Source organism: Embiotoca jacksoni, unplaced genomic scaffold (assembly GCF_022577435.1).
Source record: "Embiotoca jacksoni isolate LCO1_2020_lvr unplaced genomic scaffold, fEmbJac1.0.p SCAF_68, whole genome shotgun sequence".
In the NCBI taxonomy this organism is placed as follows: domain Eukaryota; kingdom Metazoa; phylum Chordata; class Actinopteri; family Embiotocidae; genus Embiotoca; species Embiotoca jacksoni.
In genome coordinates, this window is record NW_027185423.1 from 1,019,464 (window position 1) to 1,041,884 (window position 22,421).

At 43.8% G+C, this 22,421-nt stretch overlaps 1 protein-coding gene across 1 annotated transcript; it reads right to left on the bottom strand.

Annotated features, from left to right (window-relative positions):
• Positions 1-1,078: 1,078 nt before the first annotated feature.
• On the bottom strand, positions 1,079-22,416 carry LOC138214161 (tetratricopeptide repeat protein 39B). Its single transcript, XM_069175543.1, has 19 exons — positions 22,008-22,416; positions 14,189-14,223; positions 13,937-14,041; positions 13,687-13,818; positions 13,403-13,473; positions 13,211-13,278; positions 12,524-12,588; positions 12,235-12,340; positions 11,994-12,059; positions 11,227-11,335; positions 10,644-10,711; positions 10,465-10,524; positions 10,164-10,325; positions 9,629-9,720; positions 8,615-8,735; positions 8,244-8,355; positions 7,929-8,046; positions 7,723-7,839; positions 1,079-6,432 (listed from the first exon to the last, which is right to left on the bottom strand). Exons 1-19 carry the CDS (start codon positions 22,044-22,046, stop codon positions 6,336-6,338), a joined length of 1,743 nt encoding a protein of 580 aa, XP_069031644.1. The 5' UTR covers positions 22,047-22,416; the 3' UTR covers positions 1,079-6,335.
• Positions 22,417-22,421: the final 5 nt, after the last annotated feature.

Here is a 22,421-nt window from a genome sequence, read left to right on the forward strand (position 1 = left end):
GGTCGGTGAGGACACACGAGTCCACGGCCTTGTAACCTCCATCGATCCAGCAGACACAACCTGGCCACCACAAACACATATGTGGGCGGTGATGCAGCTCCAGGGTTGAACTTCAGCGCCATCGTCCATCATTAGATGGTTTGAGTTTGGATTTTTGATCTTTTTATGAAGCTGGTTTAAATTTGAACTGAATCCGTTGTCAGAGGTGCAGCTGATCATCTGGACTTGTTCACGATGAATACAATACGTGAACTCATTTTTTTTCCAATGGTTCCCATCTTTCTTTGTACGGTATAAAGAGATTCAGACTTTGGAAACAAGTTTCGTTTAGTTTTCTTGCTTAATTTGTAGAAAGTACGTGTTATTTCCGGTGTTAAACGTATGTTTTGTTGTGTTTCCTTCTCAGGTTTGTCCTGATTCGTTTGTTCAGTAATAAACGGACTTCAGGGGTTTTATAAAAAGCTTTTTTGCTGTTGTGACATCCGTCGAGAAAAAGATGCCATGTGTGAGCCTTTGAAGCTGAAGGAAAAAAAACTCAACTACAACTCCCAGGGTGCATTTCAATCAAAACATCCATGAGATGAATCAAAAGATCACACGCTTAGATTACACGCAGCATCGATTGGTTTCATCGTCACAGTAACAGCAGCTGAGGCTGATGGGTATTGTAGTCCTTTGAATGCCAAACTGCAGAGGAAACCCAGGATTTCCAAAATGCACATTTTAGTAAAAGACAAACAATAATGTGAAGCGTTTGTTAATAAACGTCCAAAACCATCGATCAACCGGTCAGATGAGTAAGAAAGCAAAAGAACTGAACTTCATGACATAAATACAAACACGTGGAAAAGTTAATGTTCAACAGTGTTTCAAGAAAGCAGAGTTTCCAAATCTTCGTTCTTCAGAGCGTCACAATGACTCACTGATTTGTTGCTGAGCATATTTGGCTCAAATTGTTCCCGAAGGTTTGACAACAAAATCAACCAGTCAATCAATAAATCCATAACTTTGCAAGTTTAAATCATTTCCAGGCAGAAACCCAAAAGGATAAAAGACAGGAAAAACAATGATGACAATCTTTCAGCTCAGGTGGATTTATTTCGTTTTGAACAGAGACTTTGTGCCGACAGATCAGTGACAGCTTCATATTCAGAATCACATTCATGTTCATAAATCAAAACCAAATGGAACGGGAGGCCGATATCGAGCACGTGACAGCTTTTAATGGGCTGGAAACCAGGCAGGGAATGAGCTGCGACTTTTAAATTATTTTTCATTATTTGACTATAATCTTATTCTGCAGAAAGATATAGAGACGCTATAAATTTAACAATTAATTGTATTCACACTGTTAACCGACAGCAGCGTTCCCAAAACTCACATCAGAACATTTTGGTGCACATCGAGTCTCCGATGAGTCAATCGTGTTGTTTGTTGGATCCAGTCCTGTTCAGAGCAGCTGCACGTCATTATTTGTATAATGAATGATTATATAAATTAACATAAAGATATTATATAATACATATTATGTAATATAATGTAATTATATATTATATTTAATCAAATATTGAGGACCTTTATCTCCATGAACGCACCAGACGCAGTAGCAGCGCTCATTTTCTCAACGCGTCACCGAAGTCGTTCCTTTCTAATGTTAGCGTCACGTAAAAATCACAAAATACTTTATTTTGGTGGCGAATGTAAATGTTTTGGTTCGACGTGTGAGATCTCCCAACGTAGAAGAGAGAAGTTGAGATGAAAACACCGCGAGTGCAACCGGTGCGTTTTTGGCATAAATATATAACGTAGGAAGGAAAACACAGGACGGGAGGACGAAGCTCTTCTGGTCCTTCAGTGTAAAAAGGCAACTAGCAAAAGAAGTATGGCTTTCCAAATGTATTGCACACATTTAACACACAGTATATTTGGACAACACGTATATCATATCAAATATTGCAGCTATAATATACATTTACTATCACAGGTCCGGAAACCTTCGTCCACCAGCGGCGGCGCTTCCTCACATCGATAAGGCGACTTTATACAAGCGGTCTAATCAAATCTATAATGAGCACAAATGGAAGTACGTGACGTCTTTGAAAGTGAGCCGTAATTAGACGTAATCTTTACTTGGGTCATCAACATTTTTTGTTTTTGTTCAGGTTAGCATAAAGTTGAGTTTAACGTTGAAGTTGAGGTGAGTTCTGGTCTCGTACATCTGGAGACGCTTCAGTGTGACATCACATCAATTCATGTTGGCCAACAGTTCAGCATTAAACAAGATACAAAAACAGTCGAGACAAACGGATTGTTTTTGTCTTGGTGAGAATAAACATGTTGAACAGCTGGAGCACTTTTCACTGTTGCAATAGTTTGTTTGCAAACTAGAAATCCCAGATTGTTGGTTTAAATATGTTTTCTTATTTCCCATTTCTAACCAGTAGCGACTCTACTTTTGTGCTCATTGTAAATCAGAGAGATTTGATATAAACGCAAGAACGAAGAATTTGAAACAAATGAACACAAAGAAGAACATAAACGTAAATAAAATAAAAACTCACTGAAAGATATTTCACTGCTTTGGTTTCATCGCACCGCGCAGATCGCCACCGCTAACCGTGAAGCCTGGAATATCTCAAATAACAAATATAATGATGGAACATATTTAAGAATAATGTGCAAATCTTACAGAAAAAACACAAAACAGTTTAAACACAGAGGCACCGACATCAGCAGCGAACCGGAGCTTTCCACGAAGAAACGTTGTGGCAACGAAAGAACCACATCGAGATTAAAACGCTGTCGGGAACATTCGATTTTACTGTTATTTGTATTTATCTAACCACATGTTTATGTATTAATTTGGTTGATGTGTGAACTTTGGTTTGTAATGATGTTGGGATGCTTGTGATTATTTCTTGAACTGAATAAAGACGACTGTCAGAAAAGAACGAGTCTCGATGGACCCGTACGTGATCCAGAGGTGAAAGGCTTCGTCACCGGTTATACTTTTCTGTTTTAATGTATTTCAGTATTTCATGTTTTTGGATGCAGTTTATATTTTTATAGCATAGCATAGATTTTGATGATCAACTATCGAAGCTGCAGTTTGTAAAAAAGGTAACAAATCGTTTTTATCCAGATGGTTAAAGAGTCTTTGACAATTCTGGAAATATCAACGAAAACCGCGACAAAACAACCTCAACGATCGGGGAAAGTTGTTCCTTCAGGAAATTAGCTTGGTGTGTCGAACTATAAAAAGACACAGACGGGAACATGAATACTCTGTTGTAGGATGCCGTGCTGAAATATGATCCTCCTCCCTGATTAAGTGCTGACACCGTAGCATGAGCTTGGACTTGCACATGTGGAGCTAAAAGGATGTAAATCATCTCTTTTAACAATCAGTACTTTGTCTTTAACCTCCAGTCAGATCTTGTATTTCCTGAACATAGTTTAACGTGAGCGTATTCGTAGCATTAGCAGCTGATTGAATCCTTTCAACGGTTTCATCTCCAGACAGACGACTCAACTCTTCATCACCATTATCAGCAACTTTAGTGAAGCTCCTTGTTCTGCACACGACGAGTTGAAGATGAAGATTCAGATCACACAAACACACAAAGACAATTACACCCAAACATTTACAGGCACAAAACACACACACACACACACACACACACACACACACACACACACACACTCACACACACACACACACACACACACACACACACACACACACACACACACACACACAGACACACACACACACACACAGACACACACACACACACACAGACACACACACACACACACACAGACACACACACAGAGACACACACACACACACACACACACACACACAGACACACACACACACACACACACACACACACACAGACACACACAGACACACACACACACACACAGACACACACACACACACACACACACACACACACACACAGACACACACACACACCACACACACACACACACACACACCACACACACACACACACACACACACACACACACACACATGTCATTTGGTCTTCAGGTTGTTACATTCGTTACAGGCAGAAGGCTAGCTGCTACGACTGGCGCGTTTATTTAAGTACAACTCAACCAAAGAGCGTCCGTCACCTCGATGTTTGAAACGGAAACAAAGATGGAATGAACCTGACCGAGTGATGAAATCCTCGCTGACGTTTTGAGTTCAATATTTAGAGTCGTATTTCCGGGGAGACGTATTTCAGCCCGAACCACGACGTCCTCCCGAAGCTAACGAACCACGACGTCGGCGGTCGACGCTCTTCGATGAGAACGGACCGCTGCAGGTCGAAGATGGTGCTTCATTTTATTATGAATCCACAGATAATAAAACTGCTCTTCATGTTCTTTACGCTTCCTGTCAAACACCGACGCTCACGGACCGACGGACAACAAGTAACTGCTGCTAAGTATGAAATATGTTTACCGACGTTCATGTGTTCTTCATTGTAATGTTCATGTTGTCCAGCGTGTACCCAGAGGGAGTGTGTGTCTGTGTGTGTGTGTGTGTGTGTGTATCTGTGTGTGTGTGTGTGTGTGTGTGTCTGTGTGTGTGTGTGTGTGTGTGTGTCTGTGTCTGTGTGTGTGTGTGTGTGTGTGTGTGTGTGTGTGTGTGTCTGTGTGTGTGTGTGTATCTGTGTGTGTGTGTCTGTGTGTGTGTGTGTGTGTCTCTGTGTGTGTGTGTCTGTGTGTGTGTGTGTATCTGTGTGTGTGTGTCTGTGTGTGTGTGTGTGTGTCTGTGTCTGTGTCTGTGTGTGTGTGTGTGTGTGTGTGTCTCTGTGTGTGTGTGTGTGTGTGTGTGTCTCTGTGTGTGTGTGTCTGTGTGTGTGTGTGTGTCTGTGTGTGTGTGTGTGTGTGTGTGTGTGTGTGTGTGTGTCTGTGTGTGTGTGTGTGTGTCTGTGTGTGTCTGTGTGTGTGTGTGTGTGTGTGTGTGTGTGTCTGTGTGTGTGTGTGTGTGTGTGTGTGTGTGTCTCTGTGTGTGTGTCTGTGTGTGTGTGTGTCTGTGTGTGTGTGTGTGTGTCTGTGTGTGTGTGTGTGTCTGTGTGTGTGTGTGTGTGTGTGTCTCTGTGTGTGTGTGTGTGTGTGTCTGTGTGTGTGTGTGTGTGTGTGTCTCTGTGTGTGTGTGTGTGTGTGTGTGTGTGTGTGTCTGTGTGTGTGTGTGTGTGTGTGTGTGTGTGTGTGTGTGTGTGTGTGTGTGTGTGTGTAAGCCACGGCTGGTGAGAAGGCTGTGATCACGTGTGCACGGACACACACATCCTAAAGGTAAAGTAAACATGTGAGTGTTTGTTGCTGCTGTTTAAACATCTGGCCGCCTGAAGTTCGTCAGTTTTTATGATTCATCAGAGAAATAAAGATCTTTGGTGTTCAGGATTTGTAAGTCTCCGTTTTTCAGCAGTGACGGTTTGATTTTTTTGGGCCCGTTCAGACAGTAAATTGATTTGACTGATTTGTTTTCACTGATTTTTTTTGTCACCGTCTGAAAAATGAACTGCAGCTTTTAACTTGTGCTTTCATATGAAAACGTGAAGCTCTCCGATCAGTGGAATGAATGATCTGAGATGATTTGTCTGTGCAAAGTGTCCGACAGGATGTTCACACCGCCGTTAACATCTCAGAGAGCCGCTCGTGATCGAGTCTCAGCTCCGTGCTTCGCACGCATAACTCACGTCAATAAGGTGGAGCGGAAACCTTTCATTCTCCGTCCGGCGGAATCATATTTCATGTTTGTAAATGTCTGAATACTCCAGTTGGTAATTCCCAACCTGAACCGTCAGACTCGACCCGATCCCGTCGGTTCAGGCTCAGATGATCGAATTATCCCAGAGGGTTTGAGAGGGTCGGGCGCTGCGCTGCGGCGGATCAGTGAACTGTGTGTCTGAAATGAAAAAACTGAAGCCTGAGGGAGTTTTGGTGAAACAGCTGATTGATTGATGGACTCCGGTTCGGTCATCAGTAAAATCTCCCCACAATCACAGAGGAGATCCGATCACCGAGGACGGACGTTAACGAGGCGTGAACAGCTGAGTGAACGGGCCCTTCAGAGTAAAACACCTGCCGCTGACCGAACAACGGATCTCCGTCGACCGAGAACATCTTCCGCTGGCGGACGTTAACAGGAAGCCCGAAGCTTTTTGAGAAGAAGCGAATATGATTTCAGACTGCTGAACAAAAACAAATAAATAGAAATAAAGTGAAGACAAAGACTCCAGGTGGACGCGTGACCTGGAAAAGCCCGACACACCTGGGTTCTTCATTCCCTCCCGCGGAACGGTTTGGTGTTACGGGGTGCCGACCGGAGAACCTCTGAGGCTGTTGAGGGCCGCGTGGATCCTGAAGTGCAGCCGGGACTCCATGGAGTAGTCCTTGTAGTTGGTCCTGACGGAGACACGAGAAACCAGACAGGAAGCTCACGTCTCATGTTTCATTCTGCTTCTGGAAAAGGTTGATAAAGTATTTACCAAGGTACACAGTATAACTACATACAGGTATAAAAAGGTATATAAAGTATTTACCAAGGTACACAGTATAACTGTATACAGGTTTAAAAAGGTATATAAAGTATTTACCAAGATATACAGTATAACTACATACAGGTATAAAAAGGTATATAAAGATATATAAATAAATTCAAATATACTGTATACCTTGGTAAATACTTTATCTACCTTTTTAAACCTGTATACAGTTATACTGTATATCTTGGTAAATACTTTATCTACCTTTTTAAACCTGTATACAGTTATACTGTGTACCTTGGTAAATACTTTATATACCTTTTTATACCTGTATACAGTTATACTGTGTACCTTGGTAAATACTTTATATACCTTTTTATACCTGTATACAGTTATACTGTGTACCTTGGTAAATACTTTATATACCTTTTTATACCTGTATGTAGTTATACTGTGTACCTTGGTAAATACTTTATATACCTTTTTAAACCTGTATACAGTTATACTGTGTACCTTGGTAAATACTTTATATACCTTTTTATACCTGTATGTAGTTATACTGTGTACCTTGGTAAATACTTTATATACCTTTTTAAACCTGTATACAGTTATACTGTATACCTTGGTAAATACTTTATATACCTTTTTAAACCTGTATACAGCTATACTATATATCTTGGTAAATACTTTATCTACCTTTTTATACCTGTATACAGTTATACTGTGTACCTTGGTAAATACTTTATCTACAGGTACAAAAAGGTATATACTATACACAGGTATAAAAAGGTATATAAAGTATTTACCAAAGTATACAGTATAACTGTATATACAGGTGTAAAAAGGCATATCAAAGTATATAAAGATATATAAATAAATTCAAATATAAAAGGTATATGAAGGTGTAAATAAGCTGTAAATGTGTATGCAGGTATATAAACATAAAGACGTATAATATAAACATATATCGAAGAATTAAAGGGTTTATCCAGATATACAGTATAAAGGTATATTCAGGTATAAAAATGCAAATGAAAGTATTTGAAGGTATATAAGTATAAAGATATATGGTATATAAAGTATCAAGGTATATACAGGTGTATGAACATATTTGGTATAAAGGTATATGGAAGTATGAAGACGTTTATCGATGTACATGAAGGTATACACATATAAAGATAAATGGTACAAAGGTACAAGTGGAACTTACTTAGCATTTTCGATGTATGCGGTTGCCTTGGCGACGTCTCCCTGTTGTTTATACAGCAGACCCAGCTCATAGAGAGTGAAGGGAACCAGGTAGTGATCATATCTGATACGACTCTCGCTGGAAGAGAGCACAGATAATCTCATCCGTCAGGAGATGATCAGCAGCACCAAGCGCCCGAACCAGCTGTTCTTTTTTGGGTTTCTTACCTGGACAGGACCTGTGTGAAGCAGAGCTCCGCCTGCAGTAACCTGCCCAGGTGTTTCAAGCAGAGGCCCTTCAACATCTGGACCAGACAGCTGTCATCTGGATGAAACTCTGACGGATCTGAGCGAGACGGACGGCGAGATGAATACAGGAAGTGACAACACCGTAGCTTGGTGTTAGCAGCACGCTAACCCTCATCAGCTCTTTAACCCCGCCCCTCCTACTACTGAGAGGCGGGCCCATTCATGAACCCTGTGGAACCCCCGATTTACAATCTACCGATAACATTGGTAGGAAACATCGTTAGCCGAGCTCACTGGGGTCGTCGCGGAGCTGCTCCTCGGCCGTCTCTATGGTAACCAGCAGGGACTCGGTACAGTCGGCTCTCCTCCCGACGATGGTGAAACCGTTCCAAATGTACATCATCTCCTACGGAGACAGCGAACCAACAAACGTTAACGCGCTAGCTGACTCGGGGTACATTTGAACAGCGGCTTTAAAATCGGCCAATCACAGCTGTGGGAGTTAAACGTTTGACTTAACAAGAACGGTTGAAATGCAGCATTGTGAACTGGGAGTAAAAGGGCGGGGCGGCCAATCGTTGACTCCGCCCACATTAGGTCAAATTGACAACTGGACGTAAACACCTTCAAACATTTTAGTTTAAGAATGAACGCTGTGTGTGTACCAGCGCCGGGACGACCAGGCGGACCGGACGGTCCGATTTGTAGCGCCGCGACTTCCTCACTGCAAATTTCTCCGTCGGGATGGACTTCCCCGCCAGACGCTGCTTCAGCCCCTCCACCTGCCTGCACACACACACACACACACACACACACAGTGTGTATTAGTGTGTATCGGTGTGTATCGGTGTGTATTAGTGTGTATCGGTGTGTATCGGTGTGTATTAGTGTGTATCGGTGTGTATTAGTGTGTATCGGTGTGTATTAGTGTGTATCGGTGTGTATTGGTGTGTATCGGTGTGTATTGGTGTGTATCGGTGTGTATTAGTGTGTATCGGTGTGTATTAGTGTGTATTGGTGTGTATCGGTGTGTATCGGTGTGTATTAGTGTGTATTAGTGTGTATCGGTGTGTATTAGTGTGTATCAGTGTGTATTAGTGTGTATCGGTGTGTATTAGTGTGTATCGGTGTGTATCGGTGTGTATTAGTGTGTATTAGTGTGTATTGGTGTGTATCAGTGTGTATCAGTGTGTATTAGTGTGTATCGGTGTGTATTAGTGTGTATTAGTGTGTATTGGTGTGTATCAGTGTGTATCAGTGTGTATCGGTGTGTATCAGTGTGTATCAGTGTGTATCAGTGTGTATCAGTGTGTATTGGTGTGTATCAGTGTGTATTAGTGTGTATTGGTGTGTATTAGTGTGTATCGGTGTGTATCAGCGTGTATCAGTGTGTATTAGTGTGTATTGGTGTGTATTAGTGTGTATCGGTGTGTATCAGTGTGTATCAGTGTGTATTGGTGTGTATCGGTGTGTATTAGTGTGTATCAGTGTGTATCAGTGTGTATTAGTGTGTATCAGTGTGTATTAGTGTGTATTAGTGTGTATTAGTGTGTATTATTCCCTGATTTCTCCACATTAATGTCCAAACTCAGATCTCATTATGTTCTGAGGCCTTTTCGTTTTCCAGACGTGTTTAGTTTTGCGTTTCCTGTTGAGTGTGTTTCTAAAAGCCGACCGACCTGAAGAGCTCCACGATGTCCTCCCCCGTCGCCTTCACCTCCTCCTCCGACATCATGATCAAGATGGCCGCCTTCTGGTACACATAGATGGCCTGCACGGAGAGCTTTCAGTTCATTATTGAGTCGACCAGGAGATGATATTTTATAAAAATGATTCAAAGCTGAATTTGTGATAAAATGAATGTTCTGATAATAAAATCGTGTTTATTTGGCGTTTTCTTTTCGGGTTTTCCGTCCCGTTCTCGTGAACCGGCTTCTCGAGAACGCCTCGAGGGATTTTGGTCAAACTCTGCAAAAACATTCACTTCATACCAACGGTGACCCGATAAGATTTTAGGGCGTTAGCCAATACATGTAGACGCAAATATTTCAGGAACGCTTTGAGGGAATTTCTTCAAATTTGTGAAAGACGTTCACTTTGGCTGAGCAATTAACGGTTAATGTTTTGGAGGTCAAAGGTCAAGGTGAGCTGAAGAGGCTTGTACAGATACGTGAACTCCAGCTGGAGTGGCGGGTTGCGTTCGTGTTGCTCCACCTTGGACCAGCGGCTCTCGCTGCACAGCAGGTCGGCGTAGCGATACGCCTGCTGCCACTCCTGCTGGTACGAGTGGGTCCACATCAGCTCCCAGTAGCACAGATGGTGGATCTGCCTCCACTCCTGCTGGCTGCTGATACACTCCTCGTACCGGGCCCGGGCCTGGAAACACAACACAGGACACATCAACACCGAGCCCAACCAGGATCTTTGGGAGTTTTACACTCCTGAAAATATCTTGGAAACGATAGAAACTATATGTATAAAGTTGGAGTCGGTGTGACACCATGTCAGTACAAACCTTCTCAAAGTGTCCTCGCAGTGTGGCGATGCGAGCCGAGTAGAAGAGAATAATGGAGCCCTGAAACACACAAATACAACACAATGTTTTCTCTTCTTCTTTTCTTCACCACAGGACGAAACGTTGAACCTTTTGTACATTAGCAACACTTTGTGCAGTTGTGTTTGCGGCTGACTTACTTTGGGGTATTTCTGTTGGTACGGCTCCAGCAGAGCTTCGGCCTCCACCAGGTTCCCCTCCCCCGTTCCTTATCAAGAACACACAACACACATCCAGATATACACACCTGCAACACACATCCAGATATACACACCTGCAACACACATCCAGATATACACACCTGCAACACACATCCAGATATACACACCTGCAACACACATCCAGATATACACACCTGCAACACACATCCAGATATACACACCTACAACACACATCCAGATATACACACCTACAACACACATCCAGATATACACACCTGCAACACACATCCAGATATACACACCTACAACACACATCCAGATATACACACCTACAACACACATCCAGATATACACACCTACAACACACATCCAGATATACACACCTACAACACACATCCAGATATACACACCTACAACACACATCCAGATATACACACCTACAACACACATCCAGATATACACACCTGCAACACACATCCAGATATACACACCTGCAACACACATCCAGATATACACACCTACAACACAAACTCAGGAAAACAGTGAGTGTGACCGTTCCTACCGAGTATGAGTGAGACGTATGTGTGGTAGAAGAGCAGAGTCAGAGCGCAGAGGATGGACCGCAGGCTGCTGCTGGACGCTCCGTCTCTCAGCTGAGACAAACCGAAGCCCTGCAGACAGAGACGCATTCAGACACCATCTTCACCGCGGCGTCTCGGGGATTCGTGGTCTCCGAGGGGGATCAGAAGGTTCAGAGACTGCTGCTGTTGCAGCACGGAGATGCTTCAGCCTTCAGGAGCAGGTACTCCAAGTTTCATCATTTGATCAAAATCAGCGCCTGAGTTACGCAAGCTTTTGATAGCAGTGGTCCAGTTTGCATCAAGTTTGGTGTCGTGTTGGAGAACCCTGTTGCCATGGCGCCAGGCAGTCTGACCCTGGGGGACGAATTCACGGTGACACAACCAGCGCCAACGTCAAAGAGAACCCAGCTGGTGTCTCCTGACCTGACGCCTTCTTTGGTGTTGGACAGTGAAGCTCCGCCCCTCTTGAAACGTGATGTCATCAGAACACCTCACCGGCTCATCGCTTCATCGCCGGAGACTTTCTGAAGCGTTTCAAGGGTTTGATATAAAATCTGATGTTGTCGTGATCTTTGGACCTTCAGGTGGAACTGCTTAAAAGAACCAGCCATGATTCTGTCATGGAACTGAGTGGAGGTCAGTGGTGTGCAGCACCGTGCTGCAGGAGCAGTCTCTGAACGCTTTATTCATCCTCAGAGAGGTTTGTATACCAGATTTGTGTGTGTTAGCTTAAAGCGGTGGTACCGACCCTGTTTCCTGAGAATCCAATAAACTCCAACAACCTCAGGATCCTCTGGGGAAGGAGAGACAACATCTGAAAGACACGGAAATCACGTTGGAGTTTTTGGCAACACCATGTTGACTCTGCTCGCCCTGACCAACTCACTCAATCCACTAAACAATGTTTAGACGAGTCTAAACAGCTGCAGTATAACTCCTCCCGTCCGGGACTCCAGGGGGAATAAAACAAACCTCTCTGGAAAACCCACCAGGTTGAAAGATCCGATGCCCAGCTTGACTCCGCCCTCAAACTGTCTGAACGCATCAGACTGGCCGGCCAGATCCTGAGTGACATTCAGCCCATTCTGACAATCCCTATTGGACGACAAGAAACACGATGTCATCATCAGGAAAGAACGCTTCACTTCCACGAAAACTATTTCTACTAAATTCGGTCTGAACGTGGTGTTTTTCCATTTCCAGGCTTGGATCGCTCACGTTTTTCATCACAGACCTTTTTAGAGGACATCTTATTGCTGCTGGTTTCCAAACACTCACTTGTAGATTTGGTAGCTGGTTCGAATCTTGATGCCTCCTTTGATGAAGCTGATCATGTTCTCATCCTGGAAAAGGGAAGAGGAGATTAAGAGTGTCCCCTAATTAGATTTTATTCCAACACTCTTCTCATGACCACCGTTGACCGACCGTATGATACATCCCATAACCTGCACCATCGCTACCACATCATTACTGCCCATCACTTGTCATAATGATTTGGCTGCTCGGTGGATACCTGCGTGTTTTTAACGTGCAGATTACAGTATTATTTGTGCTTCTTATATTTAAATGCATTTCGCTTTTTTACTTTTGTTTGGATATTACGGTTTTTTTTAAATAATTGAAAATGTGATTACAAACGAATAGAATGAAGCAGGAATGGGACATTAGCAAAAAACACATTTGAAAATAAAACAACATTGTTTAAGCGACACTACTTTAAAAAATACAAAAATACAAAATTTAACAACTTTATTGTGAAAAAAACAAGAGACATCTGACTGTTTTCCAATTCACTTCAATACAGTCAGAGATTTACATGAGCAGCGGCATCTGGTGGCCATTAATGGAACTGCAGCTTGAAAGGTTGAGCCAAAATTTAGACCAAGAGAGAGATGAAACAAAGACAAGTAAACAAACAGGTAAACAAACAAGTAAACAAACAGGTAAACAGGCAGCAGTTCTGACCTGCACAAATGTCAGCGTGGCTTTCTGCAGCAGACACTCGGCGTAGCAGATCTCTGCGTGCATCTCCTCTGCAAACACACCAACGCAGCGCACTGACTTCCTGTCGGTTTCTCTCTACTTCCTGCTTCTATCATGCAGCACTTCCTGCAGACCTGCGCTGCCGGTGGAACTGTGCGACGTGTGTCCACGTACCTTCCTGCAGGTTGGACTGCTTGCTGATCAGACTGGACAGCGATCCCACCACTGAGTTCCTCTTCCTGAACCTGCAGAGACGGATTGTAAACCTTTGAAAACAAACTAAAAACACTCACATGGTTCGAGTCCGGCGGGAACCTCCGTGGCACTTCCTGTTGTATTCACTTCAATACTTTAATCCAGATACAAATCGAAGTGATCATAAATTCACTTTGTCTTCATTTCAGTAAATGAATCTGAAGTGTAGACACTGATATCCACAACACAGGCTCCCATCTCACCTCTGACAGGTGTGCAACGCCTCCTTGATGGTTGCCATGGCAGCCTGAATGTCTCGGTGCTCGAAGGTCATGGTCGCCTGCATCACCAGGATGCTGGTGTAGCCCAGAGCGTGGTACATACTGTCCCTCCACCTGCACACAGTACACACAGTACACACAGTACACGCAGTACACGCAGTACACGCAGCAGTAGTAGTTCCCACTCACACTTCACAGCTCTGCAGTGCAAAATATGTGTTGCCGTGGTTACCATGGTTTGAGGAGATCGAGGGCTTCGGAGAACTTGTTGTTGAGGACCAAGTTGAGAGCACAATGAGTCTCCTGGATGGCCGTCTGTAGGTCCATGTGACATGCCCTGCACACACACACACACACACACACACACACACACACACACACAGTTTGTTCAACACTCAGACACATCAAGCATCTTTGTGTGTGTGTGTGTGTGTGTGTGTGTGTGTGTGTGTGTGTGTGTGTGTGTGTGTGTGTGTGTACTCACGCAGGTATACGGTCATAGGCATCTTCAAAGCAGTCCTGAAACACACAGAAACAGTCTGGTTACGGTTCATCTGCTGCGCCTGAGGTCACTGTGTTCGTTCCAGCTTCCTGTTTTATAACACACACACACACACACACACACACACACACACACACACACACACACACACACACACACACACACGTGACTACAATCTGACGCATTTTTCTATTTTTGCATCAACGTGTGAACTTGAAAGCAGCTGCATTGGTTTCACACAAACACACCCGTACTGGTCTTTCTATCTTCGTGGGGTCTGTTTTACTGAAGTCACTTCCTGGCCTCCGAACTCTCACTTAAACCTTCAGAGTTGTGATTGTTGAACAAAAATATTCTTACTACGACGGTTTCCAACTAAAATCGGCCCACAAACACATTCCATCATTTTGTGGAGCCTCGACCGGACTCCAACCTTCAACCCGTTCTTCACTTGAACACACGATGACTTCGGGGACCCAAAAGGAGGTCGCGCCCCTCGGGGGGACGGTGTAAACACATTTGTGTCCCCACAGCGTGAGTAAGTCAGTGTGTCGTGGAGCCTCGGCAGCAGCTAATAATAGCAGCTCGCTGGCTCCTTACGTAAGAATACAGCTGCAGTCAGCGCGAGCCGGCCGGCGGCAGCCATCGACCCTCTGGTCCAGAGTCAGAGCGGTGACCCACATACACTCAACGGTTCTGCTCGTTGTGGAACAGACCGGCACGCTGCGGTGCAACGGGGCGCTGAACACTGAAACATGAAGAGTGTTTCAGATCAAACGCGTCGGATAAGACGGGCTTCAAACTACACAAGGATGCTGTATTTATAATGACGACAGCTACGTTGGTACCCTGAGACACCAGCTGCAGGACATCCCATCACAGCAACTATAAAACACAAAACAACAACAAACAAAACCAGCTCAGAGTCACAAAACAACAGCAAAGAGAAAGAAAACGACAAGCGTTTTGCTCCTCTGTCAGAGAGGTTATGGACCTTTGAAATCCATCAATAAGTATCGATCACCCTGATGGTGCAAAAAGTATTCAACAATAACACCGAGCCAGAATCAGGTCGGACCCACCGCCCAATATTAAAGACTCACTTTACATGTATTGTTTGACAGAACGAAGGCTTTATTTTTTGTATGTTTTGTCCTCCATCTCTTCCAGTGAAGAGGAGGAACGATTGTAACAGCAGAGCTCATATTACTGCCTGAAGGAGAGCTGGAGCACAGACGGGCAAACGAGGAGGAGGAGGAGGAGCACGGTGGGAGCCTTCATCAGCAGGAACGTTCTCACAAACACACTGGAGCAGATGTTACGTGTGAATCCAACAGATGTTAAATGTGAATCCAACAGATGTTAAATGTGAATCCAACAGATGTTACGTGTGAATCCAACAGATGTTACGTGTGAATCCAACAGATGTTAAATGTGAATCCAACAGATGTTAACTGTGAATCCAACAGATGTTAACTGTGAATCCAACAGATGTTAACTGTGAATCCAACAGATGTTAACTGTGAATCCAACAGATGTTACGTGTGAATCCAACAGATGTTACGTGTGAATCCAACAGATGTTACGTGTGAATCCAACAGATGTTACGTGTGAATCCAACAGATGATAAATGTGAATCCAACAGATGTTACGTGTGAATCCAACAGATGTTACGTGTGAATCCAACAGATGTTAAATGTGAATCCAACAGATGTTAAATGTGAATCCAACAGATGTTAAATGTGAATCCAACAGATGTTACGTGTGAATCCAACAGATGTTACGTGTGAATCCAACAGATGTTAAATGTGAATCCAACAGATGTTACGTGTGAATCCAACAGATGTTACGTGTGAATCCAACAGATGTTACGTGTGAATCCAACAGATGTTACGTGTGAATCCAACAGATGTTAAGTGTGAATCCAACAGATGTTAAGTGTGAATCCAACAGATGTTAAATGTGAATCCAACAGATGTTAAATGTGAATCCAACAGATGTTAAATGTGAATCCAACAGATGTTAAATGTGAATCCAACAGATGTTAAATGTGAATCCAACAGATGTTAAATGTGAATCCAACAGATGTTACGTGTGAATCCAACAGATGTTAAATGTGAATCCAACAGATGTTAAATGTGAATCCAACAGATGTTAAATGTGAATCCAACAGATGTTACGTGTGAATCCAACAGATGTTACGTGTGAATCCAACAGATGTTACGTGTGAATCCAACAGATGTTAAATGTGAATCCAACAGATGTTAAATGTGAATCCAACAGATGTTAACTGTGAATCCAACAGATGTTAACTGTGAATCCAACAGATGTTAACTGTGAATCCAACAGATGTTACGTGTGAATCCAACAGATGTTACGTGTGAATCCAACAGATGTTAAATGTGAATCCAACAGATGATAAATGTGAATCCAACAGATGTTACGTGTGAATCCAACAGATGTTAAATGTGAATCCAACAGATGTTAAATGTGAATCCAACAGATGTTACGTGTGAATCCAACAGATGTTACGTGTGAATCCAACAGATGTTAACTGTGAATCCAACAGATGTTAACTGTGAATCCAACAGATGTTAACTGTGAATCCAACAGATGTTAACTGTGAATCCAACAGATGTTACGTGTGAATCCAACAGATGTTACGTGTGAATCCAACAGATGTTACGTGTGAATCCAACAGATGTTACGTGTGAATCCAACAGATGATAAATGTGAATCCAACAGATGTTAAATGTGAATCCAACAGATGTTACGTGTGAATCCAACAGATGTTAAATGTGAATCCAACAGATGTTAAATGTGAATCCAACAGATGTTAAATGTGAATCCAACAGATGTTACGTGTGAATCCAACAGATGTTACGTGTGAATCCAACAGATGTTAAATGTGAATCCAACAGATGTTAAATGTGAATCCAACAGATGTTAAATGTGAATCCAACAGATGTTACGTGTGAATCCAACAGATGTTACGTGTGAATCCAACAGATGTTACGTGTGAATCCAACAGATGTTACGTGTGAATCCAACAGATGTTACGTGTGAATCCAACAGATGTTAAATGTGAATCCAACAGATGTTAAATGTGAATCCAACAGATGTTAAATGTGAATCCAACAGATGATAAATGTGAATCCAACAGATGTTAAATGTGAATCCAACAGATGTTAAATGTGAATCCAACAGATGTTACGTGTGAATCCAACAGATGTTACGTGTGAATCCAACAGATGTTACGTGTGAATCCAACAGATGACAAATGTGAATCCAACAGATGATAAATGTGAATCCAACAGATGATAAATGTGAATCCAACAGATGTTACGTGTGAATCCAACAGATGTTACGTGTGAATCCAACAGATGTTACGTGTGAACCCAACAGATGTTAAATGTGAATCCAACAGATGTTACGTGTGAATCCAACAGATGTTACGTGTGAATCCAACAGATGTTACGTGTGAATCCAACAGATGTTACGTGTGAACCCAACAGATGTTACGTGTGAACCCAACAGATGTTACGTGTGAACCCAACAGATGTTAAATGTGAACCCAACAGATGTTACGTGTGAATCCAACAGATGTTACGTGTGAACCCAACAGATGTTAAATGTGAACCCAACAGATGTTACATGTGAACCCAACAGATGTTACATGTGAATCCAACAGATGTTAACTGTGAATCCAACAGATGTTACGTGTGAATCCAACAGATGTTACGTGTGAATCCAACAGATGTTACGTGTGAATCCAACAGATGTTACGTGTGAATCCAACAGATGTTACGTGTGAATCCAACAGATGATGGTTCTTCTCTGACTCGTCCTCTCGGTTACGACTCTCTCATGGTTCCCTCACACTCTGCATTCCCAGCATTCCCGTCACCAGCTCCATTATTAGCCACGAATGCTGTTAAACCAGACGGTCCTCTCTCACATTGGACCTGGTCCATGAACTCCTGCAGCCTGCAGATCGTCTCAGTCAGAAAACAAATATCTTCATATTTTTGTAGTTTATTAAACTGCAACCGAAGTGGCTTTAAAATTTGTAGAAAATTTGAAATTCGGAAAGTCGAAGTTCCAACGAGGATTTTTTTACGTCAGCAAATGCTGTTTCAACATAATAGATTCGTTGCAATACTGAAAATATAATCTAGGATTTATGAACTATCCAAACGTGGTGAAACGTCATTCGCAGGTTTTATTTTTGTGTTTTCAGTCATCAGCAGGATGTAAACAGGCCGCGGGGAAAAGCAACAGCTGATGTTACAGAAAGAAGAGATCAAAGTCGGAGAAGCTTCTCTTGTGACCGCCAGCTTTCTAATCAATTAGTGAAGACCTTCACTTTGTGTCCTGTTACAACCTGACTACCTCAAAACAGCTCCCGGACTGCCTCCATGGCAGAAGAACCCAATAAAGACCTTCAAGAAAAAGAGCTGAGAACCACCACGAGATCCTTTGAAGGGTTCCTCAAAAACCACCAAGGGAACCTGTGAAGCCGCCTCAGAGGGAAACCATCCCAGAACCTGGCACCTCCTCCGAGGACCTCTGAAACTGGACACGCCTTCCCATCTCCAACCCTCAAACCTCAAACTCCATCAACACGTCAAACCTCCCGGAGAATCCCTGCGACCGCCTTCACGTCCGGCGTCACTCTTCACCCGAGACCCGTGGCGGCAGCCTTGACCTTTGACCTCGCCGAAGGAAACGAGAAGCGCCGGGATGCCGGCTGAGGAGACGCTCACAGAGGTCGCTCTGTGCTTCCTTAATCACATTCCCCGAACTCAGCCAGTCACACAACAGCCTGCCTTCATCTGGAGCTGTGGGAGCCGGTGAGCTGGAGATGAACTCATCAGCTGCTCCTGAGTGAAACAATGCATCAGGAAGAAGAAGCAAATAAACAAAGACGTTTTCAGTTCAGCTTCCACGGACACGTGCAGACAGAAATCACTGGGTTTTAACGGCGTGAATTTAATTCTCAATGAAACACAACTCGAACGTTGTCCTACAATAATCACTAAACTGCTAATCGTGAAGATAAACTTCAACCATCTGTGTCTTTCAATCTCTACTTGGTGTCACTTCGCAAACAAAAACATTTTTTTAAATCAGGAATTTCAGACAAACTCAGAGCTTTCAAAGGCGTGAAAATGAAGCCGATCCTCATTTCTTTGGCTAAAAGTCCTGGAAACACAGAATCAGGTCCGAAAAACCACAGGAAGAGAAAACTAGAGCCGCGGATCAGAGGAAGCGTTCATCCCCAGTCGGAGGATCGTCCTCTGGGAACCCTGAAACCTGTACACCGTCGATTAGCTCAAAACAAGTGAAGCTATCAAATGTCTCCGTCTAGCAGCAGCTTCCTGACTGACGCTGCTTTAGTGCCCTGAAGCAAGGCACCGGCTTCCATCCAAGGGTTGAGCTGCTGGTCTGGAAACATCTTCTGTGTTCGCTGCATTAATTCCTGCTCTTATTTACATTCCAGTCGTTTCTTTGGCTCTTTGCACTCAATGGAGGGTTTAGCTTCGGTCCCGGGTTGACAAAGGGTCAAAGGTCACGGCCAACTCGTCTCCTCGGAGGTTGTCGGTTGTGTTTTGGTGCACGGACGAGACGTGCGAGTGTCGGGGTTATGGATCGCGTTGCAGACTCGTGGCGAGAGCTTTTATTTTTTAAACGAAGACGTCCGGTCTCATTCCTTCAGAGCTCAGCGGAGTTCCTCCGTAACGAGACGAGTTGGACCGAAGGAGACGCACAGAGGAGCGTCTGTGAGCACGAGTGAGGAGACGGACTGCCGAGGACTGACGCGGGACGGCGAGGTCCGTCCACCTCATCCACCTGAATGTCGTCCAGAGGGGTCCCGGCAGACCCCTAAAATACCGTCTGAACCCTCGACGCCTCACTGACCTCCACCCTGAGTAAATAAAGCTCCTCGGAGGCCTTCAGCACCCGATGTGGCGTCCTTCGACCGGCGACAACACTCAGAGGACGCCGGAAACAAACTAAACCGGCGCTGACGGGCGACAGCTGAAACAACATGAGTCACGGTGGAGCGTCGGCTCCACCAGAAACATGGAGGTTAAACATCAAACCTGAAAGATCACTTTGATCGAGCTGCCGGAGGACGGACCGTTACACTTCCTGCATCTGGATATCAGGACGGGACCGCTGCTGCATACGTGGAGTCAGGAACCCGCTCATGTTCTCCTGTCTGGTTGAAACCTGATCTGACATTTACATGAGCACACACACACACACACACACACACACACACACACACACACACACACACACATACACACATACACACACACACACACACACACACACAGACACACACAGACACACACACACACAGACACACACACACACACACACACAGACACACAGACGAGGCGACCGACGGCCTGGTCTCTCTTCTTGCTGATTACACACTACAGATATATAAACACAATAATCAGCAGGCTGCTGACGGCTCAGCTGATCTGGAGGACCTTCAGGTCGCTTCGACATGACGAGGCGTGCAGGACGTCTGCAGCAGCGTGACGGAGGCTCAGATAGAGAACAGCAGTACGCAGATAGATCGTAGAATTAGACACACGAGAGCCTGCTGAGTCCGACCGTCAATGAAGCATTCCTGACTGTCTGGACTTTTTATGGAAGTTTCTTCATTTTAAACGTTCCACGTGTCCGAATCGCACCAAATTGGCGAGTGACAGACAAACAAACAAACAAACAAACAAACATACGTACACAGATTCCTGTAATTATAGTGGAGAGAATCAGCTGTGAAACCTGCTGGAAAGAAATCTGTCAGTTCAAAGCAGTCAAACAGTAAAATACTGTAAGTATGAAGTATCGTATCGGGTTTGAGTCTCTTTACACTAAAAGTAACGATAAAACAATGTCAAGTTGAAAAAAGTCATTAGAAAAGCCTTCAAATAAACTTAAAGTACCAAAAATAAAAGTGTGGACATATGAAATAATTAAATACACAGAATAAGTAATATAGACATCTAAAGGATGATTTTAGATGATCGTCCTCAAAATGTCTGTTCAATAAAAATGCAATTTCCCACCGTCGATATATTTAGAATAAAAAGCTCTGATAACTGGATAATATCGTGAGACAGGACGTGAACATATGAATAAAACAGGAGATAAGGCCGCTGTAAACCCATGACAACACTCAAACAAACAGGAAGAACGCTGAATGAATTCTACAGTCAAATATAATCACTACCATCATAAAGGCTCGGTCTATAATAAATATGTAAAACTACGTAGGAACCGACGTTAGTGTTTGTTTTTTATGGGATGAATTAACAGCTTTTTTTACTTCAGGATCCAGAACCACCTGAAACAAGCTCCTCCCACTTTGTTGTGCTCGTGAAAAATCACTTTAAAAGAAAGGTTGTGATTATAAAAATAAATCCAGATTTGTCTTTTTTTTAAACCTGATGGATAATTAACCAACAAATGTTTGTATTATTAGACCAGTTCCCTCAAAGAATAAAAGACCTAGCGTGATATGTTTGGTTTAATTGGCTTCTTTCTGTTTACTTTTAGGGACTGTGGGTCAAATATGACTCAGAAATATAAAAAGCCTTCATGCATCCTCTGGACATGTGATGGACGTGATGGTGTTGATCACTCATGGTTCATATGAGGTCAGTGAAGCTCATTAGAACATCCGAGAACCAGAACCGATCGAGCGTCCCTTCATAGATATAGATGATATAGATGCTGTGTGAGGTGGAGCAGGAGCAGTGAAATGTGATCCCACCTCCTCCTCTGCGGTCGCTCCGTTGCCTACGTGGGCCATGTCGGTGACCGGTGCCCGTCCTTCCTCCGGTCCTTCCTCCGGTCCGCCGGTGGGCCGCGGTTCCGCTGCAGTTCTGCTGCTCAGGAGAACCAGTCACATTTCTGTCGGACGCGCCGCCGACCTGCTGCTGAGGGACCACCGATCCTCTTCCTCTCCTCTCCTCTTTTCTCCTCTTCCTCCCGGCGCGTGTTTCCGGTAGGTTTGTATTTCTGGTATCGCTGCTGTCCCGGTTTGTCCGTGTGTCAGTCGGTGGTTTCTGTCGGTTCTCTTCCGTGAAGGAAAAATTAACGTGTATCAGACACACGCCGAGAAAACACACCTCCTTCACTTCCTTTTCTCCGCCCCCAAACACAGAGGAGGAGGAGGAGGAGGACG

What these genes read in the sequence shown, in the direction of transcription:
- LOC138214161 (XM_069175543.1), bottom strand. Translation starts at nt 22,046, where the DNA reads ATGGCCCACGTAGGCAACGGAGCGACCGCAGAGGAGGAG. An exon ending in TTGGATTCTCAGGAAACAGG is followed by an intron (nt 11,336 to 11,993) that starts GTCGGTACCACC and finishes CTCTGTCTGCAG; the next exon opens with GGCTTCGGTTTGTCTCAGCT. An exon ending in GCCTGGTCGTCCCGGCGCTG is followed by an intron (nt 8,356 to 8,614) that starts GTACACACACAG and finishes CTGTCTCCGTAG; the next exon opens with GAGATGATGTACATTTGGAA.